We start from the raw sequence: 23,289 nt of genomic DNA on the forward strand, positions 1-23,289 counted from the left end.
TATAACCCTTTGGTGTGCACTTTGTGCACTTGAGTTAGAATGTGAAATACAGCCTTTGAAAAGTTGGTTTATATGCAGTGACTTCAGATAGGGGTCAAATGATTGTCAGTGGAAAGTTGTGCTTGCTTTATGACCTCATGATTAAAATTCAATTCAGGATCATAACCTGATTATTGTTTTGAGAATGCATGTGCATGTGAGAGTTAAAGAAAAGAGGGAGGACCTTTGAATTTTTAGTTTAACATCAAGAGCTGGGAGATGCCAGGATAAAGTCTCACTCAGGTAAACACATAAAAGAACACAGAACAAAGAATATCATTTCCTCTGCAAGCTTTCTTTGGTGGTGGCCATTGTCTCTTCCACATTCTTTATACTATAAGGATTGAAAGTATGTGGAATAGGTGTCTTCCTTGTTGTATTTTCTTTCTGGTATCTGGGGTCTTGTTGATGGGGTTGGGGGAGAAGACTGCCCCTCCCAGGGTTAGCTAATTCCTAGAGATAGTAAATGACTTGCCTGAGAACTAGCCAATCCTAAGTACATGCACCAACCCATATATCCACATTCTCTATCTGGTTCTCATATTTCAGGAGATATTCTTTTCCCCTAGTCATCCCATAGTCAGGTACCAGACAACTACGGATCACTCTTGTAGCCCAGAGCCAGCCAACATTATTCAAACAATCCAATCCTGGTCCTGTTCAGTTGCTTACTTTGCCTTGCTCATTCCTTCCCTTGAAAATCCCAATAAAGGCTTTTATCCGTGCCTTCCCCTTGCTGCTTCTGACAGATCCTGTTGCTTCCCTGTGTGGCCCTGTATGGTGCACCCCTTCTTCTTGTAAATTATAACTAACAAATTATATTTTCAATGGCAATTATCTCCTGATCTGTTGGCCTCACTATACCTGAATAACACCAAAACTCCGGTACATCTGAGACATTCATGAATGTCCTTGCCTCCTTCCTTCTTACTCCCCTATCGTTGACTGTCGTTTTGCTAGTCTATATTACAGGACAATCATCTACAGACTACCAGATCAGTCCTCATTCCTGAAAGATTTTAGCTACTATTGTCAATTTTCCTAAGTTTATGTCTTAGTAATTGCAATTGCTATATAGATGATGTTTCCAGTAACCTGGTCTCTCAGTGCCTTCAATTCCTGTCTTCTAGTAATCTTGTTATCCACTCTACCTCAACTACTTACTGCCATGTCAAATCCTAAGTAGTGCTGTTACCAATAGCTGCAGCCCCCATAATCTTGATGCCAGGAATCTTATTCTCTAACTTCTACATCCTGTCTTTCTAGCTTATTCCCTTTATGACTTCAAGTCCAATAATTCATTAATTGCAGGTCCTGGTAGAGTTAATCTTACTACTTTTTTTTCTTTTTTTCAGTACCCAGGCTGGAGGACAGTGGCATGATCTCAGCTCACTGCAACTTCTGCCTCCAAAGCTCAAGCAATTCTTGTGCCTCAGCCTCCCAAGTAGCTGGGATTATAGCCACCTGCCACCATGCCAAGCTAATTTTGTGTTTTTAATAGAGACAGGGTTTTGGCATGTGGGCCAGGCTGGTCTCGAACTCCTGACTTCACATGATCCACCCACCTCAGCCTCCCAAAGTGCAGGGATTATAGGTATGAACCACCAAGTCCAGCCTATATTTTAATTGTCTTTGATCCTCTTATGTCCTCATTTTCCTCCTTACTCAGCTTAAATTCCTTTTGCTATCATTTTACTACTCCCTTTGCATTCAGCTTCAACTCTACTGTTCCCTTTGAATTTGATTTGTATGTCAATACCCCAAATCTTACATTCAACTCTGACTTCTCTACTTCTGCATTCACACAGTTGAATGTGGCTGGAAAAACACATAGTCATGCTAACAACCAGTAGGCACTTAGTGCTGTTAGTCATACTTCATGCAATCACCTATATTTCCTTTTTTTCTTTTTCTTTCTTTTTTTCTTTGAGATGGTGTTTTATTCTGTTGCCCATGCTGGAGTACAGTGGTGCAATCATAGTTTACTGTAACCTTGAACACCCCGACTCAAGTGATCCTCTCGAGTAGCTGGGACTACAGACTACAGGTGCATGCCACCACACCCAGCTAAGTCTAGTTTTTATAGAGATGGGATCATGCTGTGTTGCCCAGGCTAGTCTAGAATTCCTGAGTTTAAGTGGTCCTCCCACCTCAGCCTCCCAAAGTGCTGAGATTATAGGCATCAGCCATAGCATGTGGCCAATCACCTATATTTCCCTAGTCCTATTTGAGTTCCCACTTTCCTGGAGTATTATTTTATACTTCCTGTTTCCTGAACCTTCAGCTCTTCCTCTTCATTCTCACTTTTGATGACATTGCTTTCTATTTCACTGATAAACTCAAAGCAGTGAGAACTTTTACAGACTTCTTCCATATCAATTCACATACTTGTGTCTGTACCTATATGCTTTATTTTCCTCCCCGTTATTACTGATGAACTGTCAGTACTTCTAAAATCAAATCCTCTATTTGTCCACCAGATCTCATCTTATTCCTTTTCACCTAGTCAGGGACATTGTTCTAGCAGTTTTCATTTTTCCACAGAAAATTTCTTCTGTCTTAGATCTCCTCACTTAAGCATGGTATTTTTCTCCCCCACCTAAAAAATAACTTTTTCCTGACCTGACTTCACTTTCAGCTAATACTCTACCAGCTAATACCCTAATGTTCTGTTCCTTTTCACATCAAAGCTTATAGAGAATTATCGATCACACTCTCACCAATTCCTTTTCTCCCATCTACTCTTTTTTTTAATGGGTATAATTTTCACATACTGTAAAATTCACCCTTCTAAAGTGTATGGCTCAGTGGTTTAATATGTTCACAATGTTGTGCCACCAACATCACTAATTCCAGAATATCTTTATTATCCCAGAAAGAAGCCCCATAGCCATTAGCAGTCACCCCTATTTCCTCCTACACCCAGCCCCTGGCAAACAACCTACTTTCTGTCTTTATGGATTTGCCTATTCTGGTCATTTCATATAAATGGAATCATAGAGTATATGGCCTTTTATGTCTGGTTTTCTAAACTTGACATGATATTTTCACAGTTCATCTATGTTGTGGTACGTATCAATACTTCATTCCCTTTATGGCTGAATATTTTATTATATGATAGATCAGGGGTCACTAGGATCATCCTCAGGTTTGATGATTTGCTGAGAGGACTCACAATACTCAGCATATAGTCATACTGAACGCTATAATTTACAAAGAAAGGAAACAAAAGGAAAAGCTGTTTGGGGCAAAGTTCATGAAAATCAAGGCACCAGTTTCTAAGGGTCATCTCCCAGTGAGATCACAGAGGACATACTTAATTTCCCCAACAATGAGTTGTGACAATGCTTCTGAAATGTTGGCAACAAGGGATGCTCATTAGAAGCTCATTGCCCAGGGTTTTTTATTGGGAATTGGTCATGTAAGTACTCCTGCCCAATGTGTACCCGAATTTGAGACTCCCAGGAGGAAAGTCAGTGTTCAGCATAAACTATTGCTTGTATAAACAATTTAGACACAGTGAGCCACCTTTACATTTAGAGAATGCCAAGAACACCACCCAAATCCATGTTTCCAGATACTAGTCAAGGACCAAGCTTGTAAATAAATCTTTCAAGGCATAGCAGTCAGGCCTGCTATGTTACCTAATCCCCCCTACATATGGATATACTATATTTTGTTTGCCCATTCATCAGATGATAGGCTTTTGAGTTACTTCAACTTTTTGACTGTTATGAATAAATCTCCTATGAACATTTATATACACATTTTTGTGTGAACATACATTTTCAAGTCTCTTGTATTACATACTGAGGAGTGGAATTGCTGGGTCATATAGTAACTCTGTTTAACCTTTTGAGGAACTGACAGATTCTTTTCCAAAATGGCTGTACCATTTTACATTACCACCAGCATGTACAAAGTTTCCAATTTCTCCATATTCTCAACATGTTATCTGGGTTTTTTTTTAAAAAAAATATCTATCCTAGTGGATGTGAACTGGTATCTTACTGTTTTCATTTGCATTCTCATGATAGCTAATGATATTGAGCAATTTTTGTATGCCTATCAGTCATTTTTACATATTTGGAAACTAATCACATCCTTTGCCCATTTTAAAGTTGAAGTATTTCTCTTTATTCTATTATGTTTTAAGAGTTCTCTCTATATACTGGGACAATAGACTCTTATCAGACATGATTTGCAGAAGTGTTCTTTCATTCTATGGGTTCTTTTTTAGGGTATTCTGGAAATCAGACATCTTTAATTTCTGCGATTCTGGTATCATATGTAAGACACCATTGCCTAATCCAAGGTCATGAAGATTTATGCCTATGTTTACTTATAACAGTTTTATACTTTTAGCTTTTCTACTTAGGTCTTTAATCTATTCTGAGTTAATTTTTGTATACGGTATGTGGTTAGGGTCTAACTTCATTCTTTTGCATTTGGATGTTCAGTTGTCTCAGCACCATTTATGGGGGAGACTGTTCTTTCTCCATTGCATTATTGTCTGGACACTTGTCAAAAATTAGTTGCCCATATATGTATGTCCTAGACTCAGTTCTATTCCATTGATCTATACATCCACGATCCTTATACTAGTACCACACAGTCTTGACTACTGTAGTTTTGTAGGAAGCTTAGAAAATTGAGAAGTGTGAATCCTCCAACTTTGTTCTTTGCAAGATTGTTTTGGCTATTCTGGACCCCTTGTATTTCCATTTGAATTTGAGGATTGGCTTGTCAATTTCTGGGGAAAAAAAAAAAAGTCAGTTGGAATTTTAATAAGGATTACATTTAATCTGTAGATCAATTCAGAAAGTACTACTATTTTAACAATATTAAGTTATCTAATCCATGAACATGAAATGTGTTTCCATTTATTTAATTGCTTTCAACATTGTTTTGTAGCTTTCAATGAGTGTCTTGTACTTTTTTTGTTAAATATATTTCTGGTATTTTTATTTTTTAGAATACTGTTGTAAATTGAATTATTTTCTAATTTCATTTTTGATTGTTCATTGCTAGTATATAAAAACATAATTGATTTTTACATGTTGGTCTTGTATCCTGCAACCTTGCTGAACTTGTTTAGTAGTTTTTTTGTGGATTTCCAAGGATTTATGTATACAAATTTGTTATCTATAAATAAAGATAGCTTTACTTATTTCTTTACCATGCAGTGATGCCTTTTCTTTTTCTTGCCTAATTACCCTGGCTAAAACCTCCTATAAAATATTGAATAGAAGTAATAAGAACAGACATCTTTGATGATCTTCTAAAGAAAACTTTCAGTTACCATTAAAGTATGATGTCAGCTGTGGATTTTTCTTAGATGTCCTTTATCAAGTTGAGGACACTCTTTTTTATTCATAGTTTGTTGACAGTTTTATCATGACAGGGTGTTGGACTTTGACAAATGATTTTTCTGCATTGATTTGAATGATCATGTGGTTTTTGTCCTTTATTTTACTGTTATGGTGTATAACGTTAATTTTCTGAATTCCTGAGATAAATCTGTTTGCCATAGTGTATAATCCTTTTTATATGCTGCTGGATTCAGTTTACAGTTAATTTTGTTGAGGGTTTTTTTGTTATTTTGAGACGGAGTTTTGCTCTTATTACCCAGGCTGGAGTGCAATGGCGCGATCTCGGCTCACCGCAGTCTCCGCCTCCTGAGTTCAAGCAATTCTCCTGCCTCAGCCTCCCAAGTAGCTGGGACTGCAAGCGCGCGCCACCATGCCCAGCTAATTTTTGTATTTTTAGTGGAGCCGAGGTTTAACCTTGTTGACCAGGATGGTGTCAATCTCTTGACCTCGTGATCCACCCGCCTCAGCCTCCCAAAGTGCTGGGATTTTAGACGTGAGCCACCGCGCCTGGCCAAGGGTTTTTTCGTGTACGTTAATGAGGAATGCCAGCCTGAGTATTTCTTTCCTTGCGATGCCTTTGTCTGCTTTTGTATTAGTAATACGGGCCTCATAGAATGAGTTGGGAAGTGTTCCTTCCTCTCCTGTTTTTTGGAAAAATTTGTGAAGGATTGGTGTTACTAAATATTTGGTAGAATCTACCGGTGAAGCTATCTGGTTCTGTTTTTCCTTTGAGGGAAGATTTTGATTGTTAATTCAATCTCTTTACTTGTTGTAGGTCTACTCAGATGCTGTGTTTCTTCTTGAGTCAGGTTTGGTAGTTTGTGTCTTTCTTGGAATTGTCCATTTCATCTGGATTATCTAATTATTATTATTATTTTTTTGAGATGGTATCTTGCATTGTCGCCCAGGCTTGAGTGAAGTGGTGCAATCTTGGCTCACTGCAACCTCCACCTCCTAGGTTCAAGTGATTCTCCTGCCTCAGCCTCCTGAGTAGCTGGGATTACAGGTGCGTGCCACCATGCCTGGCTGTTTTTGTATTTTTAGTAGAGATGGGGTTTTGCCCTGTTAGCCAGATGGTTTTGATTTCTTGACCTCATGATCCGCCCACCTTGTCCTCCCAAAGTGCTGGGATTACAGGTGTGAGCCACTGTGCCTGGCCTAGTTTTTCTAATTTTTTGGCATTATTATTTTTTGTTTTTTTTTTTTTGTTTTTTTTTTTTGAGACGGAGTTTCACTCATGTTACCCAGGCTGGAGTGCAATGGCGCGATCTCAGCTCACCGCAACCTCCGCCTCCTGGGTTCAGGCAATTCTCCTGCCTCAGCCTCCTGAGTAGCTGGGATTACAGGCACGCGCCACCATGCCCAGCTAATTTTTTGTATTTTTAGTAGAGACGGGGTTTCACCATGTTGACCAGGATGGTCTCGATCTCTTGACCTCGTGATCCACCCGCCTCGGCCTCCCAAAGTGCTGGGATTACAGGCTTGAGCCACCGCGCCCTGCCTTTGTTTTGTTTTTATTTCCATAGGTTTGTGGGGGAACAGGTGGTGTTTGGTTAAATTAATAAGTTTTTTAGTGATGATTTCTGTTTGTACTCATACCCGAGCAGTATACAGAGTACCCAATTTGTAGTCTTATCCCTCACCCTCCTTCCACCCTTTCCCCCACCAATCTCCAATGTCCATTGTATCATTCTTTTGTCTTTCCATCCTCATAGCTTAGCTCCCACTTATGAGTGAGAACATACAATGTTTAGTTTTCTAATCCTGAGTTACTTCTACATCACAGGGTAGTTCTCTCTCAGGAATGTTCTGAGTTGTCATTTTCATTATCTCATATCACAAGCTCTGAAGGGCAGAGGGATCAACTCAGGCCAGGTGCATGGATACTTGATATTGATAGTTGCCAGACCTTAGCCATTTATGCCCATTCACAAGGCTCCAGCCATCTTGGTAAACGCAGTGCCTTCCAAGCAAATCTATGGAGTAATTTTACTGATGCATGACAAAATTCACATGAAGGAAGACAGCTCCTGAAATATCCATGATAACTCCTACAGACATACTTCTCACGAGGACCCTGGGAAGCTCCACCTGTCACGTAGTCCTCCAAGGGGAAACAGAGGCATTGAAGGGCCCAGGGGTGAGGTGGCACTCACTGTGGGTAGCCGGTGGCAGCCATGTTTTGGGCAATTCCCATTTCTGGCATTATATATTGCTTTTTAACATTTAACATTTTTATAGACTACTTTTCAAACTTTCTGCTGTTTATTTTTTATTTTTATTTATTTTTGAGACAGGATTTCAATCTATTGCCCAGACCAGAGTGCAGCGGCATGGTCACAGCTCGTTGCAGCTTGACCTGCGGAGCTTAAATGATCCTCCCACCACAGCCACCCAAGTAGTTGGCACATTCCACCATGCCCTGCTAAGTTTTTAAATTTTTTGTAAAGAGGAGGTCTCACTGTGTTGCGCAGGCTGGTCTGAACTCCTGAGCTCAAGCAATCCTCCTGCCTTGGCCTCCCAAAGTGTTAGGATTACAGGCATGAGCCATTGTACCTGGCTTCTGCTGTTTTATTTTATTATTATTATTTGAGATAGAGTCTTGCTCTGTTGCCTAGGATGGAGTACAGTGGCACGATCTAACTCATTGAAACCTCTGCCTCCTGGGTTTAAGAGATTCTCATGTCTCAGTCTCCCAAGTAGCTTACAGGTGCCTGCAACCATGCTCAGCTAATTTTTGTGTGTTTTTTTTTAGTAGATACGGGGTTTCGCCATGTTGGCCAGGGTTGTCTTGAACTCCTGACCTCAAGCCATCTGCCCGCCTCGGCCTCTAGAGTGCTGGGATTGCAGGTGTGAGCCACCATGCCCAGCCTACTTCTGCGGTTTTAGATTTCTTTCTACAGTTAGTCCAAATTAAGAAGGTTTAATATTATATATGAAAGTGGCACACTAAGGATACTAGCATTCTTTCTTTTTAAGAATCACCAATATGGCCAGAGCCACTACTGCCAGCGACATGTTCAATGTAATTCAGAGGTCTGTGGGGCCAGCCAGCCTGAGCTTGCTTACCTTCAAAGTCTATGCTGCACCAAAAAAGGACTCACCTCCCAAAAATTCCATGAAATTTGATGAGCTTTCACTCTACGCAGTTCCTGAGGGTCAATCAAAGTATGTGGAGGAATCAAGGAGCCTGCTTGAAGAAAGCATCTCACAGCTCCAACACTACTGTGAGCCATACACAAGCTGGTGTCAGGAAGCGTACCCCCAAACTAAGCCCAAGATGTAAAGTTTGGTTCAGTGTGGGTTAGACAGCTATGACTATCTCCAAAATGCACCTCCTGGATTTTTTCCAAGACTTGGTGTTACTGGTTTTGCTGGCCTTATTGGACTCCTTTTGGCTAGAGGTTCAAAAATAAAGAAGCTAGTGTATCTGCCTGATTTAATGGGATTAGCTGCCTCCTTGTATTAACACAATGATCCACAGCAAGCTATCGTGTTTGCCCAGATCAGTGGGGAGAGATTATATGACAGGTTTATGAGGATATATCCTCATAGAAGATTTGTGGAAGGAGAACTTTCAAAAGCCAGGAAATGTGAAGAATTCACCTGGAACGAAGTAGGAAATTCCAGGCTCTGCCCATCTTAAGCAGTTATAGGTAAACACTGGAAATGCCATAGAATAAATCAGTATTTCTACAGAAAAATGGCAGAGAAGTTAGTATTGAATGTATTAAATTGGCTTTTTTCTTCAAGAAAAACTAGACCGGAACTCTGTTATCTTGGGTGATACCATCCTACAAGCAAACTAATCTGAAACCCTTTCACCTAGAGATAATGTACAAGCCTTAGAACTCCTTATTCGCATGTTGCTATTTATATACATAATTAAAACCCAAGTTAAAAAAAGAATCACCAATATTATTTAATTAGTATTTTATATTTTGTCTTTTAGGGTTATATATTCATCAAACAGAAACGTAAAAAACTATGAAGAGGAAATTCTTAGGAAAAAGATAGTGGAGATTGGGATATCACAAAAGCAACTTGACATCAATTTTCCAAAGTCTAAGAACTCATCGGATTGTTCTCTTCAGAAGCATGAAATTCCAGAGGATATCAGTGACAGAGATGATTTAATTTTCAATGGTGAGGTATTTTTTATGGAGCTTTATTTATAGCCATGAAAATAACCATATTCTGATACAGTTAGAGAAAAGCATACTTCAAAAACGTGCTTTACTTTTTTTTTTTTTTTTTTTAACGTAAGCATGGAGAACTGAAAGCAGTATTGCTAACTCCAGGTTTTCCCAAGTAGTTGCAGATACGGTTATTATGAATAAATCCATACATAACTCACAATTCTCCTTTTAGCCACTACGCCTCTTTGTTATTGTCCTTAGTATAATCTACACCAGTAAAGAAGCTTAAGCAGAGTCAGTTCTGTTACAAGACAATGTATGCATTCCTTAAAAGCACTGTGCCACACAGAAATTGCTGTTACACAAAACTTTACCATGACACATTAATAAAAATAATACCCTAATAAAAATGGTAGCCTAGTTTTATGCATGTTAAGTGGTTAAGAAATACATAGATACTATAATACATAATAGCATTTTATCTTGAAAAAGACCTGAAGTTTGCTTGTAGAAGTGGATTTCCGAAGGATTGCAGCTTGTGAGTTACTGTGAATTGATGGAAAGAGAATATTAAGAATGGATGTATGCCTAGAAAAAGGTTCTGACAGGAAATCTCAGGTCCCTGGATCAGAGAACAGACCATTTATCACTCACAGAGCATCTTAGTGCCAACCCCTGAGCTCTGTGAGGCAATGCAGTGAGGACCTGATGTTACCCAGCTCATGCAGTGGGATTGCACCACAGAAGAGGAACACCAAAATTAGGACTCTTTAAGCTTTCACAGATTGCTGGCAGATCTTCCCATTCTCTTCTGCAGAGACAGACAGACCTTTACTTTGGAAGGTAAATCTTTGGGAGGGGAGGAGAAGGTAGTTTCCCTACCCTGGAATATAAGGAAATGGCCTCCAGGGGAGGAAAGTTTCTAAATTTTTCTGGAGTAATAGATATCTTTAGGTTCCAAGGCATGTTAGCTGTTTAACCATCCTTTAACCAAGTTTACTGGTGCCCTGCTCAGAAAGGTCAGACCATGCTGAAACATAAAAATATTCAAAGAAAAGTGTCTCTTAATAGTTGTCTGAAGTCAGATGGGAATTTATAAAACCATATATAAATGGGTGTGGCTCATAACACATGCAGCAAACTGAGGTATCTGGTAGATATTTAGGTGTGCATGTGTGTATATGCATGGCTTAGTTCAGCCAAGTGTAGCTTTCTGCATTAGCCTAGTGTTTCTCGTGTGAATTTTGCACCTAAGCAAATGGAAAATTCATCTTATGCTCAAATTATTCCTTAATACATGAATTGTATTGGATCAAACTCATTTTTTTCAAAACAAGTGTTAGAGCAGAATTGACTGTATTTGAAATTATTTGTTGGATTAAAGGATCTTATTACTGGTGTGTAAAGCAATAATTGCTCACCTGATCTATCCTGGTTAGTTTCCTGTTACGTTACAGTCACTATATCTAGTTATGAGTGAATGAATAGACATTCTAGGCTTTGAGGTAGATCCATTTGTATGCTTTATTTAATTTAGCCTCATAAAACCCTAAGAAGTGTTACAGACTGATTTTATCAGTAAGACCCAGATAGGACCCTAAGACTCAGGGAGCATAAGAGACTTTCCCAAGATCACACAGAGCAATTACAGAGCTGATATTTGAAATCCAGTTTTGCTACTCTTGCCTAGAGCTCTGCCATGGCTCTATGGCAACCCTTTAAAGTGGCCAAACAAGTTGTGAGTTTAAGTGAAAAGGGCTTACCCCTCAACCCTCTACCTTTTGACTATTTACTCCATCACTCCATGTAAAATCCCCACGTTCATCAGTAACCTCCCAGTTGCCAGCTTAACAGAAATTTTTTGTCTACATCTCATTAACCTCTTTGCAGCCTTTCATATTGTTTATACTGCCCTCCTTGAAACTTCTGCTTTCTGTGACACCATGCTTTCTTGATTTTCCTTTTTGGTCATTTCTCAGTTGTTTTTACTGATGTATCATCTTTCTACCCCTTATATAAATGGTATTTTGTAATTTTTTTGAGCTTCATATTCAACCACATATATGACAGAGGTTTCATAAGATTACGATACCAGATTTTTACTGTACCTTTTCTGTGTTTATATATGTTTACATACACAACTACTTAACATTGTGTTACAGTTGCCAACACTATTAATTGCAGTAACATGTGGTACAGGTTTATAGCCTAGGAGCAATAGGCTACACCATATAGCCTATGTGTGTAATAGGCTCCATCATCTAGGTTTGTGTAAGTACACTCTGTGATGTTCACACAGCAATGAAATCAGCTAACACCATATTTCTCCGAATTGTCATTAAGGATGCATGACTATTATTAAGCAATGCATGACTATATCTATATTTACATGTAAGTAGAAATATGTGTATTTCAAAGGAGAAAGTGTAGATAATTGAAACGTTTTGTTTTATTTTTAATTTACCACTTAAATATTCCAACTAATTGAGAGAATTATGTGGGAAACCTCTTGCTAATAATAGAAGACAATTTTTGAATGTTTGTAATATTAAACTATTTTTTAGTCTTGTTTTTCTTTTTTAAAGATAATTATGACTTGGAGCCTGCATCTGAATTAGGAGAAGATTTATTGAAGCTTTATGTGAAACCTTGTTGCCCAGATATTGATTTTTTTGTTGATGGAAAACGTTTTAAAGCTCACAGGTAAATAGACACGACTGATTTAGTGTCTTGGTTGTGGCTGTAGAGTGTGGAAGGGCAGCTGTCTCTTTCCAGCACAGTGGTTTTCAAGCTCTGATTCACACAGGCCACAGGGGTTCCGTGAAGGCCAAAGGGGTTCCACTGTGATTCCTCAGGGGGAGTCTCTAACAGGGGAAGAGGTTGGCCATCAGGCAAGGTTTTCTGCAACGTTTTCACACATGCACACATGGGCCAACCCAGACATGTGCATATATATGTTTCTGCCAGAGCAGATCTCATATATGCTCTGCATTTGTCATGAACCTAAGATTTTATTAGAATAAAATATTCTGCTGCCTAAAATAGATTTGGAAGCCACTGTCACAGAAAATGTAGTTAAATGTAAATTTTAAATTTTATAGGCATTATAGTACTGAGAAGTATTGTTTCTACATGAATGACATATATTTTCTCTGAATGCATTTTGGCACAGATTCTGTGATTCAAAATAGATGATACTCATGAATAGCATTGATTAGGAGGTTTAATATTTCAATGTACTTTTTAAAATCCATTGTTCTGCTTCAGAATTGGGTTGCTTAGACATTCTGGGCTTTTAGATTTTAAATTAAAGCCTGCTGCCTGTTTTAGTCAGGCTCTGATTGCAAGTAACCAAAATCTGCTTAAAAGCAGAAAAAATTTTAATAAGAAATACATATTATCTTTTGGAACTCAAGGGAAAAAAATACAGCTGGGCCTTACTAGAATCTGAAACAGAAAACTAAGGAACCCAGGCAGTTCTTCCTCTCTTTGTGTTTTAAATAGAATGTTGATGAAAAGTTATTCTGGTGTTCATGAATTGGAAGAACCAGAGTATTTGCGTGGCAAGAAGTAATCTTCTAGGTTCGGGGGTGCACAGCTCTTAATGAAATTAGCAGTGGGTTTAGGTTACAGTAATCTGTCAAGCCAAATAGTGGTAATATTTGTACTCTTAGAAATCATGCTGGTTTTGCCATCAGTACAACCCAAGGATTGCTAGTCTGAACTAGACTATTTACTATTCAGAATTTGAACTTTTCTCTCTGGGAATATGTACTTTGTAAATGTACATACATAAATTTTCCTAATTCTTACGAAATCTGCATTAAATATTGCAAAATTCAGAATATAATGTAGATTGGTCATTATATTTTCCATACTATGGGTATATTTCCTAAATCATGGTGTGGGTGTGGGTGTATGTCTCTGTCTTTTTTTTTTTTTTTTGACCAACACACTTCTACTTTAAAAATTAATTTTATTTTGTGTCCAGGTTTTTCATGAGACCATATGGGCATCCTACCAAAGTTATAGAGCCCTAAAGCTATTACTGTCATACAGGGAAGGCAGGACCCTGTGACCATTTGCAATATGTCCTCAAACAGTGCACGTATTTGGCCTTTCCCTGTGTGCTGCCTGACAGTGAACTAACAGGACTATGTTTTAGGAGCTGGATCTAGAATATTAGGTTTGTATTCCAGGTCAGCTCTTGCTCACATTTCTGGTGTATCTTATTAACCTAACAATAAGAAAGAAATTCATGTTAACTAGAAAGACAGTAAGTTTTCCTACTTTCTTTCCCTTAGGTAAGTTAGAATAGCAAATTCTAAATTACAAGATTACCTTGCTAGTCCAGACTCAAACATCTCTCTGTATATAGTACATACTAATTTTATTACGTAGTTTAAGGGATATTATGTCAGTAGTTCAGAGAACACATCTAAAGCCCATCATTGGGACTTTCTCAATTACTTCCTGTTCTAGATGATAATTGTCAGCATTCTTCTAGTGGTGTGGCTAAAAATCCTTTTGTAATATGGCTGCTTTAATTTTTTAATTATATATAGTCATATATATATATATATATATATATATATTTTTTTTTTTTTATTTTTGTTTTTTTTTTTGAGACGGAGTCTTGCTCTTTTGCCCAGGCTAGAGTGCAGTGGCTTGATCTTGGCTCACTGCAACCTCTGCCTCCCGGGTACTTGCAGTTCTTTTGCCTCAGCCTCCCGAATACCTGGGACTACAGGCACACACTGCTACGCCCAGCTAATTTTTTGTATTTTAGTAAAGACGGGGTTTCACCATGTTGCCCAGACTGGTCTTGAACTCCTGAGCTCAGACAATCGCCCACCTCGGCCTCCCAAAATGCTGGGATTACAGGCGTGAGCCACCATGCCCGGCCACATACTCATATATTAAAAGTTCAATACAAGTACTTACAAAGGACCAGGATTTGTGACTGGAATTGTATTCAGTTTAGCTATCAACATTTTTAAAACTTTAGTTTGCTAGTTTAATGTGCCCAAATTGGTATAGTCTTCTATTAAGCTAATCTTTCTCTCATGTTCAAGTTACTTCCTCAGCAACATCCCTGTTAACACAGTTCTTCCAAGGTAGTCTCTCCAGTTTAAGCCTGCTTAGCTTGGAATAAGACTTAGTAGAAAATGGTGCTCTGTCAATTCTTTACCATGATCCTTGGCCCAGTGCCTGGAACACTTTCTATGCTGAAAGATAGTCTGATGCCAGTCACTTGCTTGCGGTGGCACAACTAAGCCAAAGAAATTATTTGTAACAGAGTGGTTAAGAGTATGTGGACTGTGGGGGACAATCTGTATAAGTTTTAAATCCATGTCCACTATTGTTAGCTGTGTGAATTTGGGTAAGTCATTTAACGATTCATTCTGTGTTTCAGCATCCTTATCAGAGATGGGGATTATAACAGTCTCCGTCTCATAAGGTGATTATGAGAATTAAATTATAGTTGTTAACGAGCACTCAGTGGGCCTACTACCTGATTAGCCTTCATGGATTCCATTAGTTGGTTATGTTACTACTTTTCTGAATTTTGTATCCTGGGATACTATTGCACAATACCCCTTGTTGTGGACCTCTGTAACATTATCTTCCTGCCCAAAATACTTTCAATTACCATATGAATACCATCTGGTTATTGTACATTTCTTTCTGCTTGTATTTCCTCCTGTTACCTTCAGTCTACCTCTAAGTATCTGCCTGACCCACTCCATTGCTGATTTCCCATTTTTTAGTGTAATTTGTTATTTTAATGTTTTGTGAAAGAAACTAAATGTTACATTTTTAAGATAATTTATTGCATTTCTGTGTTCCATAATTAAAATTCTCCTTATTGAAAAAGCAGAGCAGTCATTCCTTTTTTTTTTTTCTTTTTCTTTTTTTTTTTTTTAAGATGGAGTTTCACCATGACAGCCAGGCTGGTCTCGAACTCCTGACCTCAGGTGATCCACCCACCTCGGCCTCCCAAAGTGCTAGGATTTCAGGCATTAGCCACCCCGCCCGGCCCTTTTTTTTTTTTTTTTTTTTTTTTTTTTGAGACAAAGTCTTGCTCCTTTGCCCAGGCTGGAGTGCAGTGTCGCAATCTCAGCTCACTGCAACCTCCACCCTCCGGGTTCAAGAGATTCTCATGTCTCATTCTCCCAAGTAGCTGGGATTACAGGCACCCACCGTGATGCTCGGCTAATTTTTGTATTTTTTTAGTAGAGATGGGGTTTCACCTTGTTGGCCAGACTGGTCTTGAACTCCTGACCTCAAGTAATCTCACTTTGGCCTCCCAGAGTGCTGGGATTATAGGTGTGAGCCACCATGCCCAGCCCCATCATTCCTAACTTTAGCTTTGTGACACTGAAAATCTGGTGTGTCTTCCAGAATGCCTTTCTTATCAGTGCATGATTATATATCATTAGACATTCACTCATTGGGTTCAGATGTCAAATCTTCCTTTAATTTCTCTATGAATATTTTGTAAATTAGCACTGTGTTCTAAGATCATTGTGCTGTATGTCCTTGAAAAGCTAAAAGCTTTTTCAGAAGTGGTATGGTTTAGTAATTCAGAAGTTGGTCTTTTTGAATTTAGATTATGATTCCACCACTTATTTTTAAAATTCCACCACTTATTAATTGTTGGGAAGTTACTTAATCTCTCCAAATTTCAATTTCTTTATCTGTAAAAGGAATAATAGAATTTATACCATGGGATGGCTGTGAAGATTGAATCAGATAATGCACATGAAGCACTTAGCACAGTACCTGGCACGTTGTAAGCTTTCAAAAGTAAATGTTAGTTGCTATAAGTATGTAATAGATATCTGTAAGACAGGCACATAGATGTTGCCTATTCTAGCTTGTCTCATATCAGAGGTCAGCAAACTATAGCCTAAATGTGGTTAAGTGGCCTGTTTTTATATAAGACAACAAAAAAGCAGAGACAAATATACCACAGGGACCTGCAAGTCTAAAAACGTCTTTCAGGAGTCACTTGGGTTTGTTGTTCCCAAGCCTGCTTATGCCATTTGAATCTATTATTTTGATGACAACAAATATAAGTCAATGACATGTTAAGTATGAAAGAGAAAAGTTATTGTTTCAGTGAAAACTCAGGTGAGTGCTTCCAAAGGATTTAATAAGGGAAAGGCACTTTAAAAATTGCTATTGGGCCAAGTGCAGTGGCTCACACCTGTTTTCCCAGCACTCTAGGAAGCTGAGACCAGAGGATCTTTTGAACCAGGGAGTTTGAAACCAGCCTAAGCAACAAAGTGAGACCCTGTCTCTACAAAAAAATTTAGCTGGGCATGGTGGTGTACACCTATAGTCTCAGCTAATTGGGAGGCTGAGGCGGGAGGATCATTTGAGCCTAGCAGTTTGAGGTTGCAATGAACCATGATTGTGCCATTGTACTCTAGCCTTGGCAATAGAACAAGACCCTGTCTCAAAAAAAATTAAAATCAAACTAGATATCATAGGGTATATGTGTATTGCTTTTGTGAGAATGAGGCTCATATCAGTAAACCCATGTTAAAAAAAAAAAAAAAAGATGGGTCTTATGATAAAAGATTTGTGAATTAAATGCATATTTCTTCTTAAGTTAGAATAAAATGATTATAGGATACAGAAATTTTTTTTTAATTCCTCATTTTTTTTATTAACAAAACAACTATTAGTCCAACTATTGTATTGGTTAATAGGATATCCACTGTACTTAACTTCGGAAAGGCCAGTCCTGTGAAAGCTATAGCCAATGGATGTCCAAAAATTCTCAAGAGGTTAACTTTGCTTTTACAAAGTTGTATTATCTATAGTATTTGCTAAGAAGTGAAATGGTTAGTAGTAACTACTCCAAAAATTTAGATTCACTACTCTGGATTTAACCTTTGCTCAGTTGTATGGAACTAAAGGAAAAAAAAAATTCTTGAAGTAAGAATACTTTAAAAATTAGACCTATTAAAATTTCCTTCTCTAGAGCTTCTCTGCATAATCCAGGCCATTATTCTGCCTGGAGTAGTGAATCTAGTTCAGCCAACATTAGGAAGTATTGAATAGCAGTGTACTAAAGCAGCAGCAAGGCAGAAATTAGGGCATCTTGATAGAGCCAGAAGCAGCATTATCAGTTGAAATTAAACAATCAAAAGGAGAAAATAGTTTTTGGCATGTTAGAAAATAAAATATTTGGCAAAGATTTTTAATGCACCACACCATCTACAGCATTATTTTTTAACCTGAGGCATGTGTCCTAATTAAGTAGGAATGTTTTCTAAGTTTCTGTTTTAAGGTCAGGGTAATTGTTTAAGCCTTCGATGCTTTTAATTTTACTAAAATGGAAATGGCTGACATGCTGTGTTCAAGTCTTCTGAGAAGTAGACACAAAGATGGGATTAGACTTTCAAGAAATGTATTAGGCTAAATGCATGTGAGAGAACATAGGGAAAAAGCCAGAGAAAACAGAGCTGCTAGACTGCAACAATGATTTGACTCTGAGTGAAGGAGAAAGAGAAGGAGGTTAGGTTGGATAGAAACATCTTAGACTGCAGTGGAGTTCTAAGAAAAGTTGAGCAAGACCATTATTGGAAAGTTCCCATGCCAAAGGCACCCATCAGAGAAGCCCCTGTTTTCTAGGGCTAGACCTGCCTTATTCTTGCTGGGTTCAGTTACTGTCAGGAAATAGCTTATGAGAAGGTGGTGTGACCCAGGTGGAATAAACTTCAGAATGCTGTAGCTATTGGTTATTATGCAGTCAAAGATTAGAAGGGTATATTCCCATGGCTGCCACACATATAAATAATGACATGCTGTATGATCACATATCTTTACCACTAGGCATAGTCAGATAAAGTAAGAAGTAATTGTTAAAAAAAAACCACTTTTTATTTGCCAGCTATTATGGTGCTGAGATTGGGATTCATAAAGAAATTGATGAAGTACTGAGGATTAAATGGATTATATATTAATATTCAACAGTGTGATAGAAAAGACTGCCATGGAAAAAAGGCCTGGCAGACATCCAATAAACTGCTAACAATGGTTATTTCTATATCATGGAATTGAAGTTAAGAATCAGGGTGAGAACTCAAAATTTTTACTTTATCCAATTCTATATTGAAGTTTAACTACAAACATACTGTTTTTATAATTTAAAAAAGTTTTTAAAATCTGGCTTTCCATTTTTTAAGGAAAGAATTACAGATTACTTAATGTTTTTAATTCTGTGCTTGCTTCGGCAGCAGGTATAATTTTATCTGTTCAAATAGGCTTAATCATACTCTGAGGTCACTATCTTTGTCCTTTTTTATAGAAAAATAAAAACTATAGCAAACTTAGTACATTAAATATTCATTTGATTGTCAGGGTCCCTGAAGCCCCTCCCTCTTCAGTGGGTTGGTGTACAAATTGTGAGGAGGGGAGATTGTCAGTGTGGTGGGGGACTGAGAGTGGCAGGGACTCCCCAGCAATTGAATGCTTCTCTTTTCCTCTCATGCTCTTGCTGAGGCTGGTGGTCTGGGGGCTCTTACCCTTTGGAGGCCATGTGGCCCATGAGGTCCACCACCCTGTTGCTGTAGCCAAATTCATTGTCATGCTGGGAAATGAACTTGACAAAGTGGTAATTGTGGGCAGTGCCAGCCCCAGCATTGAAGGTGGAAACTGGGTGTCACTGTTAAAGTTGGAGGAGACAATCTGGTGCTCATTATAGCCCTGGATGCCCTTGAGGGCTCCCTCTGATGCTGCTATACCATCTTCTTGATGTCATCACATTTGGCTTGTTTCTTCAGAGAGCAGGTCAGGTCCATGACTAACGGGTTGGCAGTAGAGACATGGAAGGCCATGCCAGTGAGCTTCCTGTTTGGCTTGGGGATGGCCTTGACCATAGCCTTGGCAGTACCAGTAGGTAGATGCAGGGATGATGTTCTGGGGAGCGCCATGGCCATCACACCACAGTTTCCCAGAGGGGCCATCCACAGTCTTCTGGGTGGCGGTGATGGTATGGACTATGATCCTGATGCCTTCCATGATGCCAGAGTTGTTATGAATGATCTTGGCCAGGGGGTAAGCAGTTGGTGGTAGAAGAGACATTGCTGATGACCTTGAGGTTTTTATACTTCTCACGGTCATGCGCATCACAAACATGGGAACATCGGCCGAAAGAACAAAGATGATAACCCTTTTGGCTCTGCCCTCTAAGTGAACCCCAGCCTTCTCGGTAGTGAAGATGCCAGTGAACTCCATAACATAATCAGTACCAGCATCATCCTGTTTGATTTTGGTGGGATCTTGCTCCTGGAAGATGGTGATGGGATTTCCATTGATGACAAGCTTCCCATTTTCAGCCTTGACGATGCCGTGGAACTTGCCATGGGTGGAATCCTGCTGAAACATGTAGACCATGTAGTCGAGGTCAGTGAAGGGGTCATTGATGGTAACAGCATCTACTTTCCTAGAGTTAAAAGCAGCCCTGATTACCAGGCACCCAGTACAGCCAAATCCATTTACTCTGGGCTTCACTTGCACCATAGTGTCTCAGGGACGTCATGTCTGGTGCTGCACAAGAATGGAAGGAGCAGAGAGCAAGGTTCTTTCACTTTTTCTCTTCCTTTTGCTTACTTTGGGTTTAATTTATGCTGCTGTTTAAGATGGAATTCTAGATCATTAATATGAAACCTTTTTCCTTTTCTACTATAAGCATTTAAAAGCTAAACATTTTCTTCTAAGCACTGCTTACCTACAGCCTACAAATTTTGATAATATTGTATTTTCACTCAAATACATGTATTTTCTAACTTGCCTTTTGATTTCTTCTTTACCCATGGGTTGTCTAGAGGTATAATTTCCAACTGTTTGGGAATTTTCCAGACATTTCTCCATTATTGATTTCTAGTTTAATTCCATTGTGTTCATAGAGCATATTTTATATTATTTCAGTTTGTTTAAATTTATTGAAACTTGTGATGGCCCAGAATATGGTCTATGTTAGTGAATGTTCCATACGTACTTAAAAAAATATGTATTCTGTTGTCCTGTGGTGGAGTGTTCAATAAATGAAAAAGTTCGTTGATAGTGTTGCTCAAGTCTTATGTCGTTAGCTGAATTTTTATCTACATATCCTATTACTGATAGAGTATTGAAGTCTCCGAGTATCATTATAAATTTGTTTCTCCTTTTAGTTCTGTCAGTTTTTGCTTCATGTATTTTGAAGCTCTGTTATTTGGTACATACATATTTGGGATTGTTATTTCTTCATAGTGAATTGAGTCATTTTTATTATGAAATATTGCTAGTTCCTAGGTAATATCCCAGGTAACGTCACTTGTTGTGAAATTTACTTCGGTTAATATCGCCATTCCAGCTTTCTTATGATTAGTGTTTATGGTATCCTTTTTATATCCTTCTACTTCTAAACTTTGTGTTTAAATTTAAAATGGATTTAAAATAATTTCTTATAGACCAAAAATAGTTGTGTCTTGCTTTTGTTATCTAGTCTCCTAATCTCCTTTTAATTGGAGTAGACTATTTACAGTAAGGTAGTGTAAGTCTACCATTGTACTTTTTTTTTTCTTGGATCCCTCTCTGTTGCCCAGGCTGGAGTGCAGTGATATGATCATAGCTTATGTAACCTTGAACTCCTGGGCTCAAGTGATCCTCTGGCCTCAGCCTCCCGAGTAGCTGGGACTACAGGCACTCGCTACCACGCTCAGCTAATTAATTTTTTTTTTTTTTTGGTGGTGGGGGAGAGATGGGTTCTCACACTATTGCTTAGGCTGGTCTTGAACTCCTGGCCTCAGGGAATCCTCCTGCCTCAGCCTCCCAAATTGCTGGGATTACAGGTGTGAGCCATCACACTCAGCCCTAAACTGCTTTTTCTGCTAATTCCATCTTCTCTGTCGTTTCTGGATTTGTTAATATTGACTGATTGTCCTCCTTTTAATGTTCACATTTTGCTGCCTCTTCATATTACCTGGTTTTTAAATCAAATACCAGGCATTATAAATATTATGTTTTTGAGTGTTTGAATGTTATTGTTTTTCTTGAAAAATATTATTTAAGTTTTTTTAAGCAGGCATTTAAGTTATTGTGGATCAGCTTCATATTTATGAGGCTTCTTTTTAAATTTTGTTAGGGTGCATCTAGAATATTCTTTGCCCTAAATGTTGTAAAGCCTTTCTACTGAGGTTTCTGGGATCTTAGTGCCTCAAGTATTCAATTCTGGCTGGAAGGAACTTGAATATCTGTCAGCCATATAGCTCCCTGGCTTTTATTATTTGCATGTCTTTGTGTAGTTTTACCTTATACACGCTCAAATTATATTCAGACAAAAGCTCAAGGGAGGGAGTATCTACTCTAATTTCTAGAGTTCTTCATGACTCCCTCTTCTATCTTACTGTGCCCCACAAATTTCAGCTGACTCAGCTTCTTGGGGCTCCTATATCTATTTCCTCAGCTCAGCTCAGCCTCAAGGCTCTGCTCTTTTGTCCTTCCCGTGGCTTGACTAGAAACTGCTTCTAGGAAGAAAAGCATTGTGATTGTAGAGCTTACCTCATTTATTTTCCTCCTTCTCTTAGGAATCAGAGTCCTATACTGCCTTTTTTCAGTGTCATATTTTATTCAGTTTTCTAGGTAGGGAAGTCCTATACTTATGGGTAGTAGCAGAATCCTAATTTTTTCTTAATTGGCCTTATTTTTTAGAAAAGTTCCAGATTTACAGACAAATTAAGAGAGTACAGTATTTTCATACACGTCCACACCTAGTTCTTCATTATTAACATCTTATATAAATTTGAGTATAGTACATTTGTTACAGTTGAGTCAATATCAATACATTGTTATTAACTAAAGTCTATAGTGTATAAAGATTTCCTTGGTTTTTACCTAGTATCCTTTTCTATTTGAGGAGCCAGTCCTGGATCTCACATTGCACTTAGCTGTCATGTCTCCTTAGGCTCCTCCTGGCTGTAACAGTTTTTCACATGTTGTTTTTGATGACATTTCAGTTTGAGGAGTACTAGTCAGATATTTTATAGAAATGTCCCCTAAATGGAGTTTATCTGATGTTTTTCTCATAATTACATGGATTATGGGTTTGGGACAGGAAACCCACAAAGATAAAGGGCCATTTTCATTACATCATATTAAATGTACATATGATCAACCTGACATCACTGTTTATGTTAATCTTGATAATAATCTAGCTGAGGTTGTTTTCATCTGGTTTCTCCACTATAAGTTACTCCTCCCCTCACCTCCCGTTTCCAGACTGTGCTCTCTGGAAGGAAGCCCCTGCATGTAGCCCATATTTAAATGATAGGAAGTAATGTTCTACCTCCTTGAAGGGAGGATATTATCTACATAAATTATTTGGAAATCTTGTGCACAAGAAACTTTTCTCTTCCACATATTAATTTATTCAGGCACTTACGTATATCAGTGTAGACTCATGGATATTTATTTTGTACTTTGGCTTATAATTTGACATGCTCTGTAATTTGTCTTTTTTTTAAATTTTTTTTTCTATTTAGCAGTTAACATTTTTTTCTCAATTTGTTATGGCTTTAGCTGTGGGAGCTCTTTCAGGTGGCTTTTGTGTCCCTTTTAGCCTGAGAGAGAGAGAGAGAGAGAGAGAGAGAGAGAGAGTGTGTGTGTGTGTGTGTGTGTGTGTGTGTGTGTGTGTGTGTGTGTTGAGCATTTTCTTACTTTCTGGCACTAAAAGATATATCTGA

General features: G+C 38.3%; 1 protein-coding gene and 1 pseudogene across 3 annotated transcripts in view; both read left to right on the forward strand.

The window, feature by feature from the left end:
* Window positions 1–23,289, forward strand: part of BTBD8 (BTB domain containing 8) — a 125,709-nt gene that overhangs the window by 14,854 nt on the left and 87,566 nt on the right. For all 3 annotated transcript variants that reach the window (XM_032247881.1, XM_032247882.1, XM_032247883.1), the window contains 2 exons: window positions 9,364–9,557; window positions 12,136–12,253. In XM_032247881.1, coding sequence (XP_032103772.1) covers window positions 9,364–9,557; window positions 12,136–12,253 — 312 coding nt within the window. The remainder of the gene's footprint in view (window positions 1–9,363; window positions 9,558–12,135; window positions 12,254–23,289) is intronic.
* On the forward strand, window positions 8,223–9,357 carry LOC116529954 (annotated as a pseudogene).

The sequence above is a fragment of the Sapajus apella genome, unplaced genomic scaffold, assembly GCF_009761245.1.
Source record: "Sapajus apella isolate SASKATOON/1434 unplaced genomic scaffold, GSC_monkey_1.0 scaffold64, whole genome shotgun sequence".
NCBI lineage: Eukaryota > Metazoa > Chordata > Mammalia > Primates > Cebidae > Sapajus > Sapajus apella.